Genomic DNA, 25,032 nt, shown 5'->3' with positions numbered 1-25,032 from the left:
TAGAATTTTCCAGCACAGTTTTCCTCTCAAGATCACTTCAGTTCACTTTAAATTTTTAACCACCAGTAAGGAATTACACTACTATTAACTTGAGGAGCAAGGTCATCATCTAAACACTAGCTGTGAGTTCCAAGACCCCTTGTTCTTAGAGAAACATGTTACTAATAACAAAAGCTCTAATTTCTTCCAGAGATTCTCTCTCTGAACTAGTTTCTACAACAACTAAGTGGGACCCAGATATTTTCTTGAACAAAAACTAGGTAAAAGTGATATAGAAAAGAAAATGTTGTGTATACTAAAATAAGGGAAACCAATTTTCCAGGTGGCAGGGGTGGGAAAATCAATATCTTTTGGAACCAAGAGTTCAAATTATAGAACCACCGAATTGGACAGAACCTTGGGCCAATGCCTTCATTTTACAGATGAGAGTGCTGAAAAGCAGAGACATGAAGACACTTGTCAAAGGGCATAAAGCTAGTTACCAGGAAAGCTAGGATTAGAACTCAGGTCTCCTACTTCTCAAACCAGTGTTCTTTATGTTAATCAAGTGAGGATAAAGCTCAGGATGATAAATATTATTTTAAGCATCAGAGAACAGGAGAATATGTGTTGCTAGGAATCTTACTGGCACAGAACTTCAGGGGAATTGAAACAAGAGGTCAGATAACTAAGGACAGTCTATTGCTGTAGTTCAGGTGAACACTGTTATGAAAGGAAAGCTATGAAGTTTATTAAGGTACTGGGGGAAAAAAAAAAGGAAAACAGTCTTTATCTGATAATGAAAACCCACTAGCAAAGGAAATCTCTCTCCAGGGTAACTTTTCCAAAGCCTTCTGAAATAATGTTTAAAAGAACAAACAAAAATGACTTTTAAAAAATTAATTAAAAAACCCACAAAGTCTCCCAAACCCAAAAACAATAACTTCAAGACTTCAGATGAAAAACCAACAAATTGGAACACGTATATGAATAACTTAGACCAAAATAATTCTGTATGTTAGAAATAAAAACCAAGTTAAAAATATTACAGTAAAATTTCCCTAGGGACATAGGAAAGAGGCACCAAAAGCAAACACCTCATTTCCCCTGGGACTGCCAGAGGTAGAGTTGTGAGCCTGTACAGAAAATTAGGTAGAAGGGCTTTTGATTCATAGATTTCTGAACTTGAATGCTGGGGAGTCAAAAGAGGGGAAAGAAATCATAGCTAGTGCCTGTAAAATTATGAAGGGGATGAAAGGGAAGAAAAAACACAAAAATCTTTATATAATACACTGGGTCCTATATAAAATAATAAAAAACTTGTGCATGAAATATAAAATAGTAAATATAAGGAGTTTTTAAAAACCTAATTTCCAAATTGTCAATGCAAAAGCAACTTCCATTTTAATTATATAACAATTCAGTTACCCTCAACTAAAATTAGTAACTACTCTGAAGTTTCATAAATCTGAACTAGGCAAAAAGATTACAAACTCTCTCCTGTATACCACAGACCTCAACCTAGACAGTCTTTAAACTTGATCTCATTAATTAATAAAAGTTTAAATGGAATTCCTATGGAAACACTGTATTATGAAAACGACAATCTGATTTTTTGACTGAAAGATTTAAAAGTTATTCTTTTTCATTTCCAGCATTCAAAGACTACAAAGAAAACAAAATATGCAAACATATCTTATGATAACACAGGACTCACACATTCCAAATGATATGTATCATCTCAAGACCCCAATTAAAGATTCAGCTTTTCAGATGCAAATCAATCCTATACAGTTACTGAAATTTTGACAGCATTTAAACGAATTAAATGCTTTTAAGAACTATCTTGATTAGGCTTCAAAGAATCACATATTTTTCTATCTACTAACTTGGAATGAAAAGAAATATTATGGAAGGGCTCTGTTCTTGATTCTTAGTAGTCCATGCTGGCTAGTTTCATATTTGTGAACAATTACATATTTTCCAAATCCACACATTTAAGGTCCAAGTATAAGAGTTGGGTTTTCCTCATTATACAAAAATAAATGATTTACTCTTCTCAGGGTGAGAATAGTGACTATATGAGTGTAGGATCAGATGTTAGAGGTAAGTATCCGTACCTCAAAACCAAAAAATAAAAATTCCAAGATTAATCGAGTTTTTAAAAGACCTGAAATACTGTATTTTAAAACAGTTGCCCTAAAAGTTTGAACAATTTTTTTCAGCTTGTTTTTAAAATGGTGGTCCTAAATTGAAAAATAAAAGCTAAATAACACCACTATGTGTCTGTCATCACATTAGAAAACTGCACCATTTAAAATCTGTGGCAAATGAAAACTTGTTTCAACAGAGGATTTTTGTTTTAATAGTCGTCTATGGTATTCTCAAGGAACACGTTTCGCACATCCAGAATGGATGCTAATTCCAAAATGTGCTTCTGGAGGTGAGGGTTCTCCACTGTTTCATCCCTTGGCAGTTGTGGATATGATTCTGGATAATTTCGTGTTTCCTGGTAAACAAAGAAGAGAAAAGTCAATTTTATAGTTTAAGGAAAGAAAATTATACACATTAATATTACTGTTAATATGAACAGTATTAAGAAGTAACTTAATATGCACATTTCTCCTTCATATTGGTAATATATTTGTTGAACATATGAAATTGCTGACATTTGACCATTTTGACCCAAAAAATGATAAGTTCATATGGTTCAACCCAATGTATTCATTTAGTGAGTTATTTCATGAATATTTACTGGGGCCTATCATTTCTGGGAACTATGCTATATTGTGGAAACCATATAATTCCTACTTGCTGGGGGGAAAATACACAGAATTTCAACAAGTATTTGTTAATGAATAAATAAATACATGTTTCAGTAGAAATTAAAATGAGAGAAAAGACATGGGAAACCCTGAAAAGGTCAAACTAATGGGCCTGGACAATTAATTATAGGAGAAGGAGGTGTCAAAAATGACTAAGATTTCAGGAATGGATGACTTGAAAGAAGAGTTGCGAGCTACTCAGAGAAAAAGAGATGTAAAGGAGGAGATAGTTTGGGGATAGTATAAAGCTTCAGGTTTCAGGTATATTTTATTTAATGTAATGGGCTATACAAAGAGGACAGCCCATCAACCAGAATTTGAAAATTCAGGACCGTATCTCAGAAGACAGGTTTGAGGGCTTCCCTGGTGGCAGAGTGGTTAAGAATCCGCCTGCCAATGCAGGGGACACGGGTTCAAGCCCTGGTCCGGGAAGATCCCACATGTCGCGGAGCAACTAAGCCCGTGCGCCACAACTACTGAGCCTGTGCTCTAGAGCCCGTGAGCCACAACTACTGAAGCCCGTGCGCCTAGAGCCCGTGCTCTGCAACCAGAGAAGCCACCGCAATGAGAAGCCCACGCACCACAATGAAGAGTAGTCCCCGCTCACCGCAACTAGAGAAAGCCCACGCAGAGCAACGAAGACCCAATGCAGCCAAAAAATAAATAAATAAAATAAATAAATTTTTTAAAAAAGAAGAAGACAGGTTTGAGCAGTTTATGTCATACTATATATTATATACATATATAATATATACACTGATACAATCTACATGAAGATAAATATTAAAAGCCGTGAAAATGGATGAGGTTTCTAAGCATATTAGCAAAGAGAGTGAAAAAAAGAGTCCCTAGAAAGAGAGATGAAAGATCAGGGGAAAAAACAAAAAAAAGACAGAAAAGGACTAATAAAAGAAAAAAGAAAATAGTTTTTGTAATCACATGGAAGCAAAAGAAGAAGACAATTTCAAGAATAAAGTGATTCTCATTTGGAAATTCTTCTTCATTTGGTACTTTCTATAGACTACAATTTTGCCACATACTTAAAATTTACTGAAAAAATAAATTACCACTTTTCTATACATCTAACATGACGGTCCATATATTCAAAGGTCATTCCTATCTCTCTTGTGCCTGTAGGCCTCAGTAATTACATATTACAGAGACCAAATTTTCATTTTACCACACTAAATACTATGAGGAGTGACAATAATGAAAAGCTCAAAAACCCTAAAAAAAGAAAAAACAAAAAACCAGGAACTGCTGGGGGGCTACTGTAAACTGAGCAATTCTCTCAGCTCACACAGGGCTGGGACATGTTTGAATTCCGACCAAACACCCCAAGGGTGGAGAATATGTGTTGAAACAGTGGACATATAAAAGAGACCCCAGAGAAATCATGCTTCTTAGTACTAGGCTGAAATAAATCTACATCTGTATGTTAATGCTACTGTAATAAATCTGCCCTTAAAAAGCTTAAAAACAAGCCAGGGAAAGGTCAAAAAGATGTTCAAGTAATTTAACTCCTGCCAGAACAAAGCCCAACACTCTTTTAAAGACAACAAAATACAGAATTCAACATCAGAAAATTCATAATGCTCACAGTCTAACAGAAAATTACTAAACATACAAAGAATTAGAAATATGAGACCCTTAACCAGTAGAAAAAAACAATAAAAACAAACCTATAAATGATAGAGAATACAGTATTAGTAGGTAAAGACTTTAGCTATTATTATTCATTCAAGAACACAAAAGAAAACATAAATATAACGAGGAGAAAAATGGAAAATGTTATAAGAACCAAAAAGAACTTCTAGAGGTGAGAAAAATATAATCCCTGAAATGAAAAACTAAATGGATATAGGATTAAGAGCACATTAGACACTGCAAAAGAAAACATCAGTAAAGTTGAAGACAACAGAAACTGAAACAGAGAGAAAACAGACATTTTAAAAAATGAAGAGCATGTAAATAAACCTTTTTTCACTTAAAAAAAAAAAAAGAGCAAATCAGTGACCTGTAGGACAATATTAGGTTGTTTAACATATATGTAATTGATGCTCCAGAAAGAGAAAGGGAGAAGTAGAGAAAATGTTTGAAGAAATAATGGCCAAAAGTATTCTAAAATATCTTAAATATCTTGATATTTAGATATCTCCAAGATGCTCAATAAACCCCAAGCAGGAAGAAAGCAACAAAGAAAAGCATATCAAGGTAGTACATCATAATCAAATTGTAGGAAACCAATGTAAAGAGAAAATCTTAAAAATAGCCAGAGGAAAACACACATTACACATTGTAATAATAGAACAATTATTCAGAAAATCAGTAAGGCTATAAAGAAGTTGAACAACATTATAAACCAATGAGATCTAACAGACATTTATAGAACCCTTCATTCAACAGTAGCAGCATATATTGATACATTCATTTCAAGTGTCCCTAGAACATTTACCATTATAGACCACATTCTAGACAATAAAGCAAGTCTCAATAAATTAAAAGGACTCAAACCATACAAAGCATACTATTTGACCACAAAGGAATTAAATTAGAAATCAGTAAGATATCTTGAAAATTCCCAAAATTTAAACACTAAATAACATATTTCTAAATAACCCATGGTTCACAAAACACCAGAGTGAAATAAATACTGTTTCAGATAAATAAGCAATGAGAGAATTAATCACCACTGGATTTGCACTATAAGAAATGATAAAGGAAATTCTGTGGTAAGAAAAATGATACCAGATGGAAAATTAAATCTAAAGAAAGAAATTAAGAGTGCCAGAAATAATAAATATATAAGCTTTTTCCTCCTCATTAAAATTTTTTTAGGAATTCCCCTGGCGGTCCAGTGGTTAAGACTCCACACTTCCACTGCAGGGTGTGCGGGTTCGATCCCTGGTCAGGGAGCTAAGATCCCACATGCTGCATGGCGTGGCAAAAAAAAAAAAAAAGATAATTGACTGTTTAATGCTATGATAACCACAAAGTATCAAATAGTATATATCATACTCAAAAGTCAAATGACAATAATAGTAGAGACTGGGAGGGAGAAAATGGAAGAATACTATTGTAAGATAATTACATTAAATGTGAAGTGATATTAAAAAAGCAAGAGATACAGCATAAATCTATAGTGTTATTAAAATAAAATTCTAAAACAAAACAAAACCTCAATTAAGTCGAATGAAAATGAAGGCAGGAGAGAAAGAAAAAAGGCACAAACTGCAGCCAGGACAAATAGAAAACAAATAATAGTATATTTAACTCAAACTATATTAAGAATTATACTTAATTTAAATGTAATTCAAAACTAAAAATGTCAAGTAAAAGGTAGAGATGGTCAAACTAGATAAAAAAGCAGGACCTAATGTTGTTGAAAAGAATTCCACTTTAAATATTAAGACAGATATAGGTTAAAAGTAAAAGAATAAAACAAGATGTGCCATACAAACACAAACCAGAAGAAAAGTGGTATAGTTATATTAATATTGCACAAACTAGATTGCAGATCAAGGAATACTGCCACACATAAAGACAGTTCATAATGATGAATGGGTAATTTCAACAAGACATAACAACTCTAAGTATGTACAAACTCAATAACAGCTTCAAAATGAACAATGAAAAAACAGCACCAAAATGAGAAACTAACCAATTCACAAGTATAATTAGAGGTTTAGATACTTCTCTATCAGGGATAGAATAAGGAGACAGAAAATCAGTTAAGAATATGGAAGACTTGAAGAACACTATTTAATATACTTGGAACATCAAGCTGAATTGACATTTATACATCACTCCATCCAGTAATAGCAGAAGCATACATCTAATAGCATATATTAGAATAGCATCTAATACATAGTCTTTTCAAGTGCAGAAAGAATCTTCACCAAGATAATTCACATGCTGGGTCATAAAACAAGTCTCAATGAAGTTAAAAGTATTGAAATCATATAACTAAATTATATAACTAAAGCAGTTAAGCTTAAAGGGTAGGTGCTTGTACTAGAAGAGAAAAAAGGTTTTCAATCTAAGCTTTAAAACATAGAAATTGAAAGAGCAAATTAAAATAAATAAAAAGAAGAAAAATAATAAAGTATGAATGGAAATAAATTAAGTAGAAAAGAGAAAAACAGTAGTAAAAAAAAATCAATGAAAGTAAAAGCTGTTTATTTGGAAAGATCATTAAAATTAACAAACCTTTAGCTAGACTGGAAAAAAAAAGACAGGAAACATTACCAATATGAGTCATGAAGGATCACTACAGAGTCTACAGAGACTAAAAGGATAAAGGAATATTATCAACAATTTTTTGGCAATAAATTAGAAAATGACTTGCAAGACACAAGTGATTAAAACTAAGAACAAAATAGAAAACATGAATAGCCTTTGAAACTGAATTCATAATTTGAAACATCCCCAAAAGGAAAACTCCAGGTCCAGATGGCTTCACTGATGAATTCTACCAATCATTCAAGGAAGAAATAATGCCAATTGAAAAGAAACTCTTTAAGAAATACAAGAGAATGAAACACACCCCAACTCAATTTATGAAGTCAGCACTACCCTGATAACAAAACCACAAGAAGACATCACAAGAAAAAATTAAATACTATAATCATTCATAAAAACAGATACAAAAATCCAAAAGGAAATACTAGCAAAATGAATCCAACAATGCAAAAGGATAATACATGACCACAAAATGTGTTTAGCCCAGATATACAAGGTTGACTTACTAATAGAAAATCAATCAATGCTATTCACCATGTTAACAGAATTAATATATATCAGGATCAATTAATGCAGAAAAAAAGTATTTGACAATCTTTTATACCCATTCCTGATAAAAACTCTCAGCAATAGGAATAGAAAGGAGCTCAGTCAACCTGAAAAAGGGTGTGTATGAAAAACTAATAATTAACATTATAATTTATGGTAAATGATTAATTTTTCCCTTAAAACCAGGAACAAGGCAAGGATATTCATTCTCATTACTTCTATTTACCATTTTGCTGTTAAGACCTAGCCCTGAAAAAAGCACACACATACACAAAATAAAAGGCATACAGATTGGAAAGGAAGACATAAAACTGCCTTTGTCTGAAGATGACATGATCATGTAGATAGAAAACCTTAAGGAATACACAGAAAGGTAACAAAGCAAATACTTCAATTTAGCAAGACTGCAGGATACAGGTTAATTTATTATTTTTTTTTAAAGATTTTTTTGATGTGGACCATTTTTAAAGTCTTTATTGAATTTGTTACAATATTGCTTCTGTTCTATGTTTTGCTTTTTGGCCGCGAGGCACGTGGGATCTTAGCTCCCTGACCAGGGATCGAACCTGCACCCCCTGCATTGGAATGCGAAGTCCTAACCACTGGACCACCAGGGAAGTCCCCCAGGTTAATTTAGAAAACATTATTTGCTGATAATACATAAAAACATTTGTTTCTATGTATCAGCAACAAATAATTGGAAAATGAAATAAAAAATATAATTCTATTTACAAATCATCAAAACTTGAAATATTTTGGAATAAATTTAATAAGACACATGTAAGACCTGTATGATGAGAACCACAAAATATTGGTGAGAGAAACTAAAGAAGACCTAAATAAATGGGGAGATATACCATATTAATTCATTGGAAGACTCAATATTATTAAAATACAACTCTCCACAGATTGATTATATAGATTTAAATGCAATCCCAATCAAAATGTAAAATTCACATAGATATGCAAAGGATCTAGAACTATCAAAACATGTAAAACATTTTGGCAGTGGCAGGGGGGGCTCACACTACAAGGATTTCAAGACTTATTATAAAGCTACAATTATCACGGCAGCAGTATATTAGAGAAAAATGCTATCAGTCAATGGAACAGAATTTAGAGTCTAGAAATATCCCTATACATATATGGTTGACTGATTTTCAAAAAATAACAAAAGTAACTCAATGAAAAAAGGATAATCTTTTCTACAAGAGATACTAGAACAATTTCATACCCATACTGAAAAGAAATTTTAACCCTTACTTCACACTGTAAACAAAAGTTAACTCATATCATAGAACTAAATGTAAAAGCTAAGACTATAAACTCCTAGAAGAAAACATAAGAGAAAATCTTTGTGACTTCGGGATAGGCAGAGATTTCTTAGATAAAACATACCACAAAAGAAAAAAAATTGATTAGTTCAAACTTCATCAAAATTTTAAAAGTTTAGTCTTCAAAAGCCACTGTTAAGAAAACGAAAAGGCAAGCCAACAGAATGGGATAAAATGCAGCTAACAAGCACATGAAAAGATGTCCAATATCCTCATTCATCAGTGAAATGCAAATTGAAACTATGGGTTGGCCAAAAGGTTCGAATGAACTTTTTGGCCAACCAATACAATGAGATACCACTATAAATCCAACAGACTGGTTAAAATTTAAGACTGACAACACTATGTGTTGGCAAGGATGTAGAGCAACTTTCACATGCAGTTGCTGGGAACAGAAAATGACACAACTACTTTGAGAAAAAGTCTGGCAGTTTCTTATAAAACTAAAGACATACCTACTCTATGACCATGAAGATTCAAAACGTAAGTCTTTGGAAAAGACTTGTATAGGAATGTTCATGGTCACTTTATCTATAATAGTCAAAGTTTAAAACTGCCCAAGTGTTCATCAAAAAGAGAAGGCCTAGGGGACTTCCCTCATGGTCCAGTGGTAAAGAATCCACTTTCTGATGCAGGGGACGTGGGTTCGATCCCTGGTCGGGGAACTAAGATCCCACATGCCGTGGGGCAACTAAGCCCACGCGCCACAACTACTGAGCCTGTGGGCCTCAATGAGAGAGCTCTCGCACCGCAAACTACAGAGCCCATGCACTCTGGAGACCGTGCACCACAACTAGAGAGAAGCCCACGTGCCACAACCAGAGAGAAGCCTGTGCGCCACAAGGAAAGATCCCGCACACCTCAACGAAGGTCCCGCGTGCCACAACTAAGACCTGACGAAGCCAAAAAAAAAGAGAAGGCCTAAATAAACTGTGATATATTCAGAAAATGGAACTACTCAAAAGGAATGAGTTACTCCTACATGAAACAACACAGATGAATCTTAAGAATATGCTTGATCAAATATGGTTTACACTGTATAATTCAAGTTCATGAATAGGTGACATTAGTCTGTAGTGAAAATAATAAAAAAAAGCATTGTCTCTGGGATAATGGGTAGTGGACTGACTGGAAAGGGGTGTGGAGAAAATTTTCTGGAATGATGCTATGTTGTATTACTTGATTGGGGTTTGAGTTACAAAGGAGTACGTATTTGTCAAAACTCATCTAATGGTACACTTCAGTTCTGTGCATTTCACTGTATGTAAACTTTACATTAAAAAAAGAAGTAAATAAATATAAATTTCAGTTATTTTTATGCATGATGAAGTGTTGAGGGGTGAAGTCTGCAGTTTACTTCAAAATGCATCAACAACTGAGATGAACTGATGATTGAAAAAAGAGAGATGGATAAATGGACAAATATGTGAGAAAGCAAATATACCAAAATGTTAACTGCAGAATCCAGCTAGTGTGTATATGGGTATTCACTGCACAACTCTTTCACATTTTAAAATCATGATCATAAAATGGAAAAAATATCATATTTTAAAACTAAAAATGGCAAAAGACTTTTGAAAATATTTAAGCGTATTTGAAAAAGAACCAAATGTTACTTATAAGAAGTGAAAAATGGCTAAATTTTTTAAAACCTCACTGAAGAGTGTTACATAGTTACATGAATACACAGAAAGAAACAAACTACTTAGAGCAAAACAGACCAAAGACTTGAACACACTCTTCATAAAGAAGAACACAGAGTAACACATATGAAAAGTTGTTCAACCTCAAGAGTAATCCCAGAAATGACATTTGAAACCAAAACGAGCTACTACTTACACCCACCAGATCCACATGAAACACAAAGAATGACAGCAACAAGTGTTGGCAAGGATTAGACCAATAGCAACTCTTACACACAGCTACTGCAAGCGTAAACTGGTATAACCAGAGCTTTAACTAGTAAGGCTGAATACATCTATAGTGTCTGACCCTGCAGTCCACTACTAGTATGTTCTGCAGAGAAAATCTTATATATGTGTGCCAGGTAACTGATGAAAGATTTCACAGTGGCATCGTTTATAATAATAACAAACCAGAAACAACCCAAATGGCCATTATCAGTAGATAATGAGTAATTTGGGATGTATAGTCAAACAACTGAATCCTATATGGCAGTGAAAACGGATGAATGAAAGCTACAGTCAGTCATCAACATGGCTCAATCTCAGGAACATAACAGTGAGTCAAAAAGCAAGATGTAGAAGAATACATACAATATGGATCCATGAACATGTTGTGTAGGAACACAAAAACATGTGACAAAACTATAAAGAAAAGCAAATGACAGTTATAAAATTCAGGGTTTTAGTTTCATTTGAGAGGGGAGACAGGATCAGGGAGGACCCACAGAGGGGCCTCAAAGGCAATGAAAACTTTCTGCTTCTTAAACTGGGTGGTAGCTACTCAGATGTGCCTTAGATTGTTCATCTTTATACCTTACATATTAATGTGTGAATATTATATTGGACCTAGTCAAAGTTTATTTAATACAAGTGAAATATAATATATTACTCTTAAATACCTAAAATGGCAAAATTGATCTTTAATGATATTCTTTGCCTACCCGAAAAATCTTGTGCATCCTCATGGTGGCTGAACAAAAGATAAATCTTGTGAGAAGCAAGCGAAGAAATTCATCTCCAAAGAACTGGAGAAATGCCTGATCTGCAAAGAGGAGAAAAGTGACAGTAAAAGGATACTTAAGTGGAAAATACATTTCAAAAGGGAAGAAATGTTCAGGAAAACCTTCTCAACTTTCCTGCCTTCAACAAATACCTTTACAAATTCAAACAATTTAAACAATTTTAAACCATTATAGTACATTCTGTTAAGTGTGCAGTTAGATTAGTAGGGTACCTATTGAACGTGAATGGGTCAGTAGCTGGGCAATATCGCGGTTGATTTTTCGAAGATATTCTTGACACTTTTCCCATAGGCCTCTACGCATGCTTGACAATCCAGAGACAAATAGGAAGGCCATTAGAGGATTGTTCAAAAAGAGAGTGAACAGGCTACCTCGTTGAGACTGATCTGTAATAACAAACATGTTATATATATAGACAACAGTTTTGCAAAAGAGAGGCATTTGAGGAACATTTTAATATACTGACGATGTATAAAATTAAAGCTGTATCATTAAAGTATAATTCAACAAAGTACATTTGGCTTGGAACTACAAAAACATATCCCAGGTACATTGCTTTCTGCTGAAAAAAACTTAACATAGAGCCTCGTAAACTTAAGAGAAATGGAAAATGAACATATTCCTTTTTTTTCCCCTCCAACTAACAACGTCCATGCAAATATGGCAAGTGCTGCATCATGGGCAGCTCCTAATGGAACCCTCTGAGAAGCACCAGAACTGCCAATCTCTTTCATTCTCCTTTGTTAGTTGCTCTTTCTCTTCCTATCCCTTAAATATCAGTATTTTCTTTCTACACATTGCTGATCTCACCTATGCATAAATTTCAGTTATCATTTTATATGCATACTAATTCCCAGTTCCCTATCTGCAGCCTAAATAAGCTCCTTAGGTCCAGAACGGCGCTGTCCTACAGTAGCCACCAGACACTTCAAAAGTGATGAGTCCAAATTGAGACACACTGTGAATTATAAAATATAAATGTCCCATTAACATTCATTTCACCTGTTTGTTTCTACCTTAAAAAAAAAAAGTGTGGCTACTAGAAAACTTAAAATCACATGTGTGACTCCCATTATATTTCTGTTGGACAGAGGAGCTCCAGACTACTATACTCAACTTAACTCTCAAAGGTAACCTCAAACTCAACATATCAAAACTTGTCAGTAGATTCTTTCCCCTGTTGTTTCCTACAAATCTGCTTCTTATCCAGGATTATCATTTCTACCAGCACCTCAGCCAGACACCTGGCAGTCCATCCCTGCTTCCTTCCTCTCCGATTCCCTCTCATCCAGTCCATCAACAAGTCCTACTGGTTCTCCAGGATTATTATCTCCAGCTAACCAGCCACTGTCCTCACTCTGGCCAACATCATCTCCCCATTTCCATCAAAGCTCCTCCCCAATTCATTCTTCACATGCTCGCATGCTTTTTCTCTGCTAGAACACTCTCATTCAGTCATTTCCCACCCCCATCTAATTCTACGTATCCTTCAACTCAACTTTAGACATCATTTCATCCACTTTCTTAACCCTCAAGCGCTGGTCAGGAGTTCACCTTACATGTGCTTCCTCCTGTGAAACCCTCAGAGCACCTACAGTAATTGCCCGTTTGGTTGTCTATATCGTCTACCTAGCACAGCACCTGATAAATAAATGTGGAATAAATGCTTGCTGAATGAATGAAGTGACTCTTGGTTAAAGACAGAACTGTAGACTTCAGATACCAGAGGTGCAGGGACGTAATTTGACATTCCAAATACTTAGGTATCTGCTAGTTTTGTGTCCAGACGGGACACATTTAAGGGATTAGAGGTCTAAGTTGTACAGCACAAAAAATAGGATACTGGACTAAGAAATGTTAAGGACATATATTTCAATTAATCATATTAATAATAACAATAGTTAGCACATATTGAATACTTACTGTGTACCCAGAATTATTTAATGAGGTAGGTACTATTATTATCTCCATTTGATAGGAAAGAAACTGAGGCACAGAATGGCTAAGTAACTTCCCAAGGTCACATAGCTGGTAAGTGGCTGAGTTGGGATTCAAACACAATCAGTTTGCCTCCGGAGTCTGTGTTTTTACCCTCTTCACAATAAAACCTTTCAGATTAAATAATTGTGGTATTAACCCATTAGGTTCATGCAATTTAAAATAAAGCTGCATCTTGATAGGAAAATTTGATAGAAAAAGTACTCGCAATTGGAAGGGGTTACATTTCTCCAAAAATGATAAGAAACAGGTTAACAAAGTCCTCAAAGCAGGAGAGCTTTACCGTTGTTTGAAGGTAAGTTCTATCCCTTAGTGATTTGCCTTTTAGATACATGAATTTAGTATTTCTACATGTTTTTCCCTATTAAATAGCAGAACTTACCTTAAAACAACGGTGAAAAGTCTCCAGCTTCTCTCGGGCATTCAAATGCTGACCATCACTTCCTGTGTCAAACTATGTCAGCAGACAGGACTTCTGGCTGGGAAGTAGCAGTAAAATGCCATCTCCCACAGAGAGACATCAGCACTATTCACAGTTAGGGAGATAGTGAAACAGTGACAAGTACTGCTAAAACAGGATTAAGGTTTGTTTAGTATTTTACCTAGCTTAATGACTGGGAATTAGATTAGATTTTTTGTGTTGCTTACTGAGGACAAATTATTAAAGACAAAAAGGTTTTCATTTCTCAGCCACCTGAGAAAAGGCAAAACACTGACCTGTCTCTCTGGCACCCTGAGAAGAGGTTCTTTTATTTTAAAAATGCGAGGTAAAAATGTGAATAAAAGACACCCTTTAAGTTGTGCCAGTTAGGTTATTCTAACACTTAGGCATAGATTGAGAAGTGTTCTAGACCAGAAATCTCACGGTCTTAAAAGATACTTAAAATACGTAGCCAGAGCTGGAGGAAGTCATGCTATATGGATGACGACCAGCACACCTGCAACACAAATTTTAAAATTCACAAATCATGAGCTCCCCAGTAGCAAGGGACCAAAACCACGTTTTTCTCAGGGATGATTTATCATTTCTTTTAGAATTATCTCAAGGCCTAACAGTAGCCCATTAAAGAATTCTGGTTGTTGGCAAGACTTCGGGGTTTATTTCAGACTGACACTTGCCACATTAAACACTATAAATCCACAATTGACCACTATAGGTGGAGGAGACAAAGATCAGAGCAGTATTATTCAAAATGTAGACGTAAGTTTATTTGCAACCTACGGATACAACAGGGAATGACAGAACATACCTTGTAAAGCTTTTGGATATGCTGTAGGAGAAAGCAAGCAGACTAGTGGCTGTCCAAATAAGTTTGTGAAATTCTGTAATATATAAGAATTTAAAACTTTCATTAAAGATTTGGCCAATGATAGTAATTTTCCAAAGCATGTCATTAGTGTATAGATTGGGTCCTTTTACTTATAAACAGATGCAGAAACATCAGTAACAGCTGAAGAGACTGTCATTCAAGTTTAACTAACATGCATAACAGGTTTTCTTAAAGTGGTGAAGTTTATTAAGTGAGCTATTGATTTTTAAAGTAAAGGCACACACATGGTTGAAGTGTCACAGGGAGAGGGTATCTGGCTGTTTATCAAGAGGCTGCTCCATTGGGCAACATACACTAATATTTACAAGGGTAAATTTGCCAAGATCTATGATCTGGCTCTCAGCCTCACAGGCTCTAAAACCTGACTTACTGGTATGTGAAGACTGGATTCATCTCTCATTGTGAATCATATTAATTGCTCATACAGAATGATGTATAAAACCAGAATGTGAATGTGTTAATTTATGGTGAGAATTAAACTGACACTCACTACTCTTTGCATGATTAAGAATATCCTTTCCCTAAAGGCAGATCTACATGGGAAGTAAAATCATAGACTGTTTGGTAAAACAAGAAAGAAAACTCCTAGGAGTAAACTTAATAAGAAGTGAAAAAAACAAAAATAACTAAAAAATACTCCTGAATGATAAAAATGAAGACTTGAACAAATGGAAAGATATACTGTGTTCTTAGAGGGGAACCCATTCTAAAGATGTCATTTCAATAATTTATTAAAATTTAAACCAACCTCAACAAAAATGGCCATGGATTTTTTTCGCCTGCAACTGAAAGAAATTCTAAAGAGCATACAGATAAGGTATATTAGCCAGGAAAACTCTGAAAAAGAAGAGCAAAGAGGGGGAACTAGACTTTTCAGATACCAAAACATACTTCAAAGCCTCAGTAATTAGAAATATGTGCCACAGCATAAGCATAAGAGGAGGCAGAAAACCAATGCAAGAAAACGAAGAGTCTAGAATTAGACCCCAAAATAGACAGGGCTTAAGGATATATGATAAAGATGATGGTTGGAATTGGTAGGAAAAACTGATAGCTATCTAGAAAAAAAGTTGGCTCCATACTTCATACCAAAACCTAGGATGAATTTCAAATATATCTGATTTAAATGTAAAAAAAAATTAAACAATAACAGTGCTGAAAGAAAATAAGGGTTATTTTTGTCATCTAGAAGATCTTCCTAAACTATTATAATTAAGATTAATAAACCCAGTTACAAAAATCAAAAATACAGCATGAACTAAATCAAAAGCTAGATGATGAATTGGGGAAAAATATCTGCAACTCACATTACAAAGGATTAATCTCCTTAATATAGAAAGAGCTTTTCCAAATCCATAAGAAAAAGACCACTGTCCTAATAGAAAAATGGGTGAAAGGTAACAGGGAATATAATATTGATTGATTTTCATATATGGAACCTTCATGCATTATTCAGATAGATTATTCTATTAGTAGGTCTATTTATTAGCATTTTATTTAAAATTTTCTAATCTATAATTATAAACTAATCTGGGATAGAGTTTTTTGTATGTGCTATTTTTGTCTTGAAATAGTATCATTATCATAATGATTCCTAACATTTACTGAGTGCTAACTATTTTCCAGGGACTATCCTAGGATTCTTAGCTCCTAACCCATAATCTTAACAATCCTATAAAATTATTACAGAGAAGGAAAAAGAGTCTCAGAAAAGACCAAGGAAATACTCAAGGTCATATAAATGTCTTGTGGCCTGTTATAGAATGAATTGGATATTTCTGGTATTTTCCATTGCTTTGGAATTGTGCAGATAATAAAAGTTTAAAAGAATTTATTGGTGAACTCAAAATGGCTAGAGCCTTTTTTTTTTTTAATTTTTTTAAAAAAATTTATTTATTTATTTATTTATTTTTGGCTGTGTTGGGTCTTTGTTTCTGTGCGAGGGCTTTCTCTAGTTGCGGCAAGCGGGGGCCACTCTTCATCGCGGTGCACGGGCCTCTCACTATCGCGGCCTCTCTTGCTGCGGAGCACAGGCTCCAGACGCACAGGCTCAGTAATTGTGGCTCACGGGCCTAGTTGCTCCGTGGCATGTGGGATCTTCCCAGACCAGGGCTCGAACCCGTGTCCCCTGCATTGGCAGGCAGACTCTCAACCGCTGCGCCACCAGGGAAGCCCTAGAGCCTATATTTATGGAGAAAAAGGAGATAACTTTGATCACTTCCCTCATACTATTTCATACCCTATGACTGGGCTTTCAGATTTCCCTTCTTGTAGTCATTAGATATTTTTTTCCCAGGAAATTATCCATTTAACTGAGACTTTAAAACATCTTACAACTTTAGGGACTTCCCTGGTGGCGCAGTGGCTAAAAATCCGCCTGCCAATGCAGGGGACACAGGTTCGAGCCCTGGTCCGGGAAGATCCCCCATGCCGTGGAGCAACTAAGCTCATGTGCCATAATTACTGAGCCTGTGCTCTAGAGCCTGTAAGCCACAACTACTGAGCCCGCACGCCACAACTACTGAAGCCCGCACACCTAGAGCTCGTGCTCCACAACAAGAGAAGCCACCACAGTGAGAAGCCCATGTACCTCAACAAAAAGTAGCCCCTACTCACCACAACTAGAGAAAGCCCACGTGCAGCAACGAAGACCCAATGCAGCCAAAAATAAATAAATAAATACATAAATAAATCTTTCTTCAACAGATATTCATCGAACCTACAAACTAGACACTGTTCTAGGTGCTAGGGATACTGTAGTTAAGAAAAAAAGAGATTAAAAAAAACTAAACCTGTCTTCCTGGAGCTGATATTTAGATGGAGGTGGAGGTGGCAGGTAGAGACCCACAGTAAACAAAATAAAGAAGTTATATAATATTACAGAAGCTGACAAGTGCTACATATGGAAAGACAGAATAACAGTAAACAAAATAAAGAAGTTATATAATATTACAGAAGCTGACAAGTGCTACATATGGAAAGACAGAATAGAGTAGTTAGCAGCACAGAAAGATTTATAATCAGACTGTATTTAAATCCCAAATCAGCCACCTTGTGCCTTGGTTTTATCAGTAAAATGGGGATAACAAAAGTAACACATTGCGTTGAGAGGATTAAAGTGTTAGAATAGTGCATGGCATTATATAGAAGCTAACTTATGATTATAAGAAAAATAAAGTAAGAAAAGTGGATAAAGAGTGCTGGGGAGGCATATAATTTTAAATAGGGCAATTAGGGAGAACTCTCTTAAGAGGCTTCAGCTGATTAAACACCTGGAAAACAATGTGGGTATCTTTGGAAGAGGATTCAAGGTTGGGGGAACACAACACAAAGATCCTAAGCAGGAGGCTGCCAGGTATGTTTGAGGTACAGCAAGGTCAGTGTGACTGAAGAGAACTGAGTGAAAGGGAGACCAGCAAGAGAAGATCAGAGATGCACTTGAGGTGGGGAGGAGGCGTGTGAGGGCAGAAAACATGAAGCCTTTACTCTGAGTGAGATGAGGAGCCTTCGGAGATTTTGAGTAGATAAGTGACATAATATGACTTACAGCCACACCCTGTAGGAGAGCAAGGGCAGAAGGAGGAAGCCTAGTTAGGAAGCTACTGCAATAATTCAGGGGAGAGATGATGGTAGCATGGACCAGGATGGTGGCGGCAGAGGTGGTAAGATTCTGGATATATTAGTTATAACCAATAAAACATTCTGAAATGGATGTGGGTGTGAGGGAAAGAAGAGTCCAGAATGAAACTAAGGATTTGGGCTAGGGCAACTATAAAAGCACAATAGTCATTAACTGACATGGGGAAAGCTGGACCTGGAAGAGGTCTAGAAATTCTGTCCTGGGCATGTTAGCTTTGCAATCTCTATGAGAATCACCAAATAGAGATGTAGAGTAGGTAGATTATATTCAAGTCTGGAGTAACTGAGAAAGGTCTGGGCTGGAGATACAAATGTGGAAAGTGTCAGCACAGAGATAGTAATTAAAGTCATGAAATTATGTAAGGGCATCAAGGGCAGTCTGTTGTAGCTGGAAAAGAAGAGGAAAAAGGACGGAGCCCGGGGGCACTCCAGTGACAGGTCAGAGAGATGAGGCAAAACCAGTAGAGGAGACAGAAAATCAGCTGACGCCAGGCCTCCTTTGCCCTGAGGCAATCGAGCCACTTGGATTTAGGTTTTAAAGGCCTTATGCAGAGAAGGGGACAGCAGTCAGAGCTCAGGGTCTGCCTAAGATGGAGTCTAACAGAAAACTGGCCCTGCTAAATTGGAATCCCAAAGGGCTACACCCTTACTGTAAGGATGAACCAAAACCAAATTTCACACCTTCCTGCCCCCCAGGACCATGCCTCGGGGGACCACAGGAAAATTTTCTTGGTGCTGAGCAGAGCAGAGACAGAGCAAACAAACAAACGAACCAAACAGTCCTGATGGTTGTAACCGTAAGCCAGCCCTCTTGCATGTTTGTAGCCCAGATTCATACCACCTAGGCAATCCCAAACACATGGTCCCCAAATGGCAGTGGCTCTAGGTGTCTAGCAGAAGCAAATGCAGACCCTCTCTGGATGAAAGTACCATCATTCTAGGGCTCAGTGAATTTCCCACAGATAATTTTAAGGATAACAAGAAGAATCTAAGGATAACAAGAAGAATCTAATCAAAGATAATCAAGCATACAGGGATACAAAAACAGCAAAGGGTGTCTTTAAGCAGCAAAAGCAGATTTCAGGTGTAAGAATTACTAGATAGATAATAAATAATACAGTAAGTATGCTTATTAAGTTTAAAGAAATAAAGAACAAACTTGAAAACAGAAAATAGGGAACTATAAAAAGGGCAATGAATTATTTGAAAAAGAACCAAACAGAACTTCCTGAAATGAAAAATACCACAACTAATATAAAACTCAATAAATGGGTTTAATAACGAGTTAGTCACAGCTGAAGAAAAGAATTTGTGAACTGAAAGCCAGATCAGAAGAAATTATCCAAATCTCAGCCAGAGAAACAAAAAGATGGAAAATATAGAAGAGAGGTCAAGAGACATGGAAGACACAATGAGAATGATGTATGTAAAATCAGAGTTCCAGAAAGAGATGAGAGAGGATCTGCAGCACAGCCAAGATTTGAAGAGATAATGGCTGAGAATTTTCCAGCAATAATGAAAATCTCTAACCTACAGATTCAAGAAGTCCAGCAACTCCCAATAGGTTAAATATAAAGAAACAAAACCTAGATAACTGCAGAACGCCAAAAACAAAGAGATGGTCTTTCAAAGTAGCAAGAAGGAAATGGAGTGAGTGAGGCTGACTGTCAGAAGAGCTCTTAGGTAATCTTGTTATGAAGGTGAATGCCTTCATAGACCACAGCAACCTACAGTCATCAGTCAAACACTTTAGGACAAGGCTGTTTAGATAAATATGACTGTTTTGACAAATGTGTAAGTCATGTTTACTGGCAGGGATCCATCTCTGTCATAAATAATTAAATACTCAAAGGATTTTCTTCTTACAAAGAAAAAAAAAGCAGAATTCAAAGAAGTGTTCCCCAAAATGACAGGTTTGTGTTTTTTTTAACCCCACTAGTACTACATTACTACAGATAAAGCCTATTCCCTGATGGAAATTTGAGAGCCAAAATGTGAGCCATACTTGTTATGTTACAGATCTCGGCATTTCAATTCCTCTCTTCTGAAATGAGGCTCAGACTAGCACAAAAAGCTCCTCTTTTTCTAAATGTAGAAACAGCTTGGGCTTTGGAATGAGAAAGACTGCTGGAATCAATTAGGCAAGATACTTAACCTCCAAGAGCAGTTACCGCAACTATAAAATAAGGATAATGGTGACTACCTTCATTTAATCATTCAACATATATTTATTGAGAATCTTTTAAGTATGAAGCACTGGGTACATAAAGGTACATGTATATGCAGATATAAACACACACGGGGGACTTCCCTGGTGGTGCAGTGGTTAAGAATCCACCTGCCAATGCAGGGGACACGGGTTCGAGCCCTGGTCCGGGAAGATCCCACATGCCGTGGAGCAACTAAGCCCGTGCGCCACAACTACTGAAGCCTGAGCATCTAGAGCCTGTGCTCCACAACAAGAGAAGCCCCTGCAATGAGAAGCCTGCACACCGCAACAAAGAGTAGCCCCTGCTCGCCGCAACTAGAGAAAGCCCGCATGCAGCAACGAAGACCCAACACAGCCAAAAATAAATAATAAATAAATAAATTTATATTAAAAAACAAAAACAAAAACACATGGACTTCAGGAAAAACATAGCATAATGCTGATAGACCTTTACATTCTGGGCAGAACAGCTGAGCTTGCTCCAGTGAATATGACTAGACCACAAAGACCTAAAGACACTGACATCAGAGATTACCCAACTAAATGGCCCAGCTAGATCGCCATACTGAGCAGCTCACTGTGACAAGCCCTACCCACAACCTCAGAGATTCCAACCATTTTGCTAGCTTCCACTCTTATATCTGAGCAGAAAGGAAAAATTATGAGTCTCTAAAATGACATATTCAGGAAAAACACCAGAAACAAACCATAATGGAGGAAAGAGACACCATGCAGGGAGAATTTTTAAAATGATCACTGACATTCTCAAAAGGAAGAGAAGATATTTCAACCAGGATAAAAACCAATTATATATGTGTATGTATATATGTTTTACATACACACAGATACATCTGTATCTTTGTGAAAGAAACATCTAGAGAACAAATGAAAAGCTCAATAAAAGGGTTAGAAGATAAAGGCAAGGGAATTTCCTACAGAGCAAAAAGACTGGAAGATGGAAAATAAAGGGCAAAAAAATCAGAGGACTAGACCAGGAGGTCCAATATATGAATGACAAAAATTCTCCAAAGAAAGAACAGAGAAAATGGAAGGGAGGAAACCACTGAAACAACTCAAGAAAATGAGCAGAGTTTCCAGATTGAAAGGACTCACTAAGTACATGCCAAGTACCATGGTTAAAAGTAAACCCAGACCAGGGCACTCTGTTAATTTAAGAAGCTGAAAAACACTGGAGACAAAGAGAAGATCCTATATATTTCCAGGGACTGAAAACAAGTCACACGAAAGAACTCAGAATTAGAATGCTTTGTACCTCTTAAGAAATACTGGAAGCTAGAAAGCAATGGAACAATGCCTTCCAAATTTTGAAGGGAAATAATTTCTAATCAATACCAAAACCACCATTTAAGTGTGATGGTAAATCAAAAACATTTGCAGAAGTGCAAGACTTCAAATATTTTACCTCATATTCACCCTTTCTCAGAAAGCTCCATTTTGCTGGAGATGCTACAGTAAAATGAGAGAATAAACCAAAATGAGAGAGTAAATGACAGTGTCCAAGAGGAAGACATAGGATTCAGGAAACAAGGATTCCAATATAGAAGAGAGATGAAGAATTCCCAGAATAATAATGAAAAGAGATTCGAGGAGGAGAGCTGTGCAGTACATGTAGAGGGCACCAGTCCAGAGGCTTTGGGAGAGAATTCATCCCAAAGATAAAATTAAGAGAATGATGCATCTGAACAACCTGAAAGAAGATTAAGCAATTGGTGAGGAGCTTGGGGTTGAATTTGTGATAAGTTCAGAAAAAAAAACAAGGAGCAAGATAACATTATTTGCTCCAGGAAAAGCAGAAAGTTGCATAGAAAAGAAAAAGTTTACTACGTGGCTTAGATGTTAAAAGCATTGTATAGTCATAATAATATAAGCACTAAATATTCAGTGAATCAAAATTATGATATGTCTATTGTGTGGATAAAAGTTTATAAAAGGTATGAATATGAAATGGGGATAGGAAGGGGAAAGAGAGCTAAATTTTTCTTCCATAATGGGATATCAATACATGCTGCTTAAAACTGAAGAATCAAGAAATATCAATACCAGCATGTGATTTAGAAAAATAATGGTTAAATACCAAAATAATTAACTAAAAAAGATGTAAATGGTAGCCTCTGGGAAGAGGCAAACAGGGGTAGGGCATGAGAGTGGGAGACTGCTGTTGTTAGTAACTCCTGGTGGAACTTGGTTGAGTAGATCTCACCCTGACCACACAAGGGAATTATGCTGGTACCTGAGACCCACCCCAGGCCAAGCAAATTAGAATCACAGGAGTTGGGACCCAGGTACAAGTGGTTTTGAAGAGGGCTCTGAATGTTTCTGATGCACAGAAAGAGAACTACAGCTTTCAACTATATGCATGAGTTACTTTCATAAAAATTAAAAAGTAATACTGAAATGAAGAAATAACATGAAGTGTTTGTATTTACATGAAGAAACATTTAGAAAACACATATATGTTCATAAAACATTCATATGGATGAAATGGATATAACAAAGTATGTACTGAAGAAATGATACATGTCACCCAGTTCTTTTTCATTAGAAACTTGCAAAATGATAGTTTAAGAATTTTTACGTGCTTTGTGGGAAAAGTAAATGTCAGACACTTTCATATGTTAACACAGAGAACTGCACACTTGATTCAGAGGCATTAACTAGTTTTTTAAAAGACCAAATTAGTCTACGTCATGCTCTTATTTGCCTACTGCATATGGGCTCCCCATTTCATTTCTAAAGATCAGAATGTTCTTGACAATTTAATTTTTTAGAGGAGTGATACTGCATGTGCCATCAACACCAAACACACACAGAAATCTTTCTATTATTCCACTGTTATCCTGGGTGTTGGGACATTGAAATTTAGAATTAAATCATGAGACATAATTCCAATTGTGCACAATGGTGGTTTTTCAAAATCATCATCCAATACGCATTCTACATCCAAACGACACTCTGGAAATAGCAGGTACATAACATAAATGATATTCTTGAGATTATAAAAGATGGTATCAAATAACGTCCAATTAAATTGAGAGAAATTAATAGATTGTGAAAATACTTTCAATGCATGCTAGATCACAGTAAGCAATACACTTGCTTACCGTGCATCAACACATTCTGTTACATCGTTAAACTGTAGCAAAAGTTTCCTTTTCATCGACAAAGGCACAGAATGCTTTTTTTGAATTCTGTGAAGACACAAAATGCCTGGACTCTTCTGATTTCATATGTTTAAATGGGGCAGCCAATAAACCTTTTCCTTCAGCAGCCTCCCACCCTCTCAAAAAGATTAAAAATGACAACAGCACACTCACAATTTAAGAGAGTACATAGCTAGTTTTCCTAAAAATCAAAAGTTGTAACGTTAAACTTGACAAAATGGGTAGCAGGAAACATGCTGAACAATGTAGGGTGGGATTGACGCTCTTGGAATTCCGACTTTAAAAAGTGAAACTAAGCATGAAAATTAGATGGAAAAATATGCTTGGGGTCAGCTTTTTTGGCTACCAGACATTTCTATTGCTCTCCTGAAATAAACCTATTAACGTTTGCTTCCCCATCTAATTATATGAACACCCACAACAGAAATAATTTTAATTGGCAGATCTGTGTTTCCAGCATATTTCTGAGCATACTGTCCACTAATGAAATATTCCAACCACATACAAAGGGCTCCAAAAATTCTGTTTTCATTTTCCTGTATATTACTATTGTTTGAATTCTAATGTCCAACTTTAAAGTGTCTCACTGCTGCCATTCTTTATACAATCATTGAAAACCATTGCTTCAATAGCAAAATATAAAAGAAAGGATTTTCACATTAAGTCCCTGTTACTTATTTCAGAATTCAGGGTCATCTTTTTTTACTTATTGTCACAAATTAAAAAAAACAATAATAAGTGCATCTAAAACAATTTGTGTTGATATTCAATGACTATAACTCTATAACATGGAAATTCCACTTAAACTATAGTAGCTCAGTGTATAGAGGGGAAAAAGTTTGAAAACTAGAAAATAAAATGTTCCCATATACTTCAACCTCTATAAAAGAAAACTATTCTGGGTTATATAACAAAAATAAACCTCCCACCAGTGATCTTGGAAATCTTGAATTTTTTTTCCTGCAGGAGGATTTATTATTTTCCACTGAGTGTCCATTCATGCGTTTTCTTCTTGTTTCTATTCATAGCACCAGATC

The 25,032-nt window shown here is 35.8% G+C and overlaps 1 protein-coding gene across 1 annotated transcript in view; it reads right to left on the bottom strand.

Moving 5' to 3' along the window:
- Window positions 1–2,341: 2,341 nt before the first annotated feature.
- SCAI (suppressor of cancer cell invasion) overlaps window positions 2,342–25,032 on the bottom strand; it is a 127,950-nt gene continuing 105,259 nt past the window's right edge. The window contains exons 15-18 of the mRNA XM_061200969.1: window positions 14,885–14,957; window positions 11,849–12,022; window positions 11,556–11,656; window positions 2,342–2,488 (exon numbers count right to left, since the gene is read on the bottom strand). Of these exons, the coding sequence (XP_061056952.1) occupies window positions 2,342–2,488; window positions 11,556–11,656; window positions 11,849–12,022; window positions 14,885–14,957 (495 nt within the window). The remainder of the gene's footprint in view (window positions 2,489–11,555; window positions 11,657–11,848; window positions 12,023–14,884; window positions 14,958–25,032) is intronic.

This window comes from Eubalaena glacialis, chromosome 9 (genome assembly GCF_028564815.1).
Source record: "Eubalaena glacialis isolate mEubGla1 chromosome 9, mEubGla1.1.hap2.+ XY, whole genome shotgun sequence".
Classification (NCBI taxonomy): Eukaryota; Metazoa; Chordata; class Mammalia; order Artiodactyla; family Balaenidae; genus Eubalaena; species Eubalaena glacialis.
Note: the sequence above shows the minus strand (reverse complement) of the source record. Positions and strands in the feature narration are given on the sequence as shown.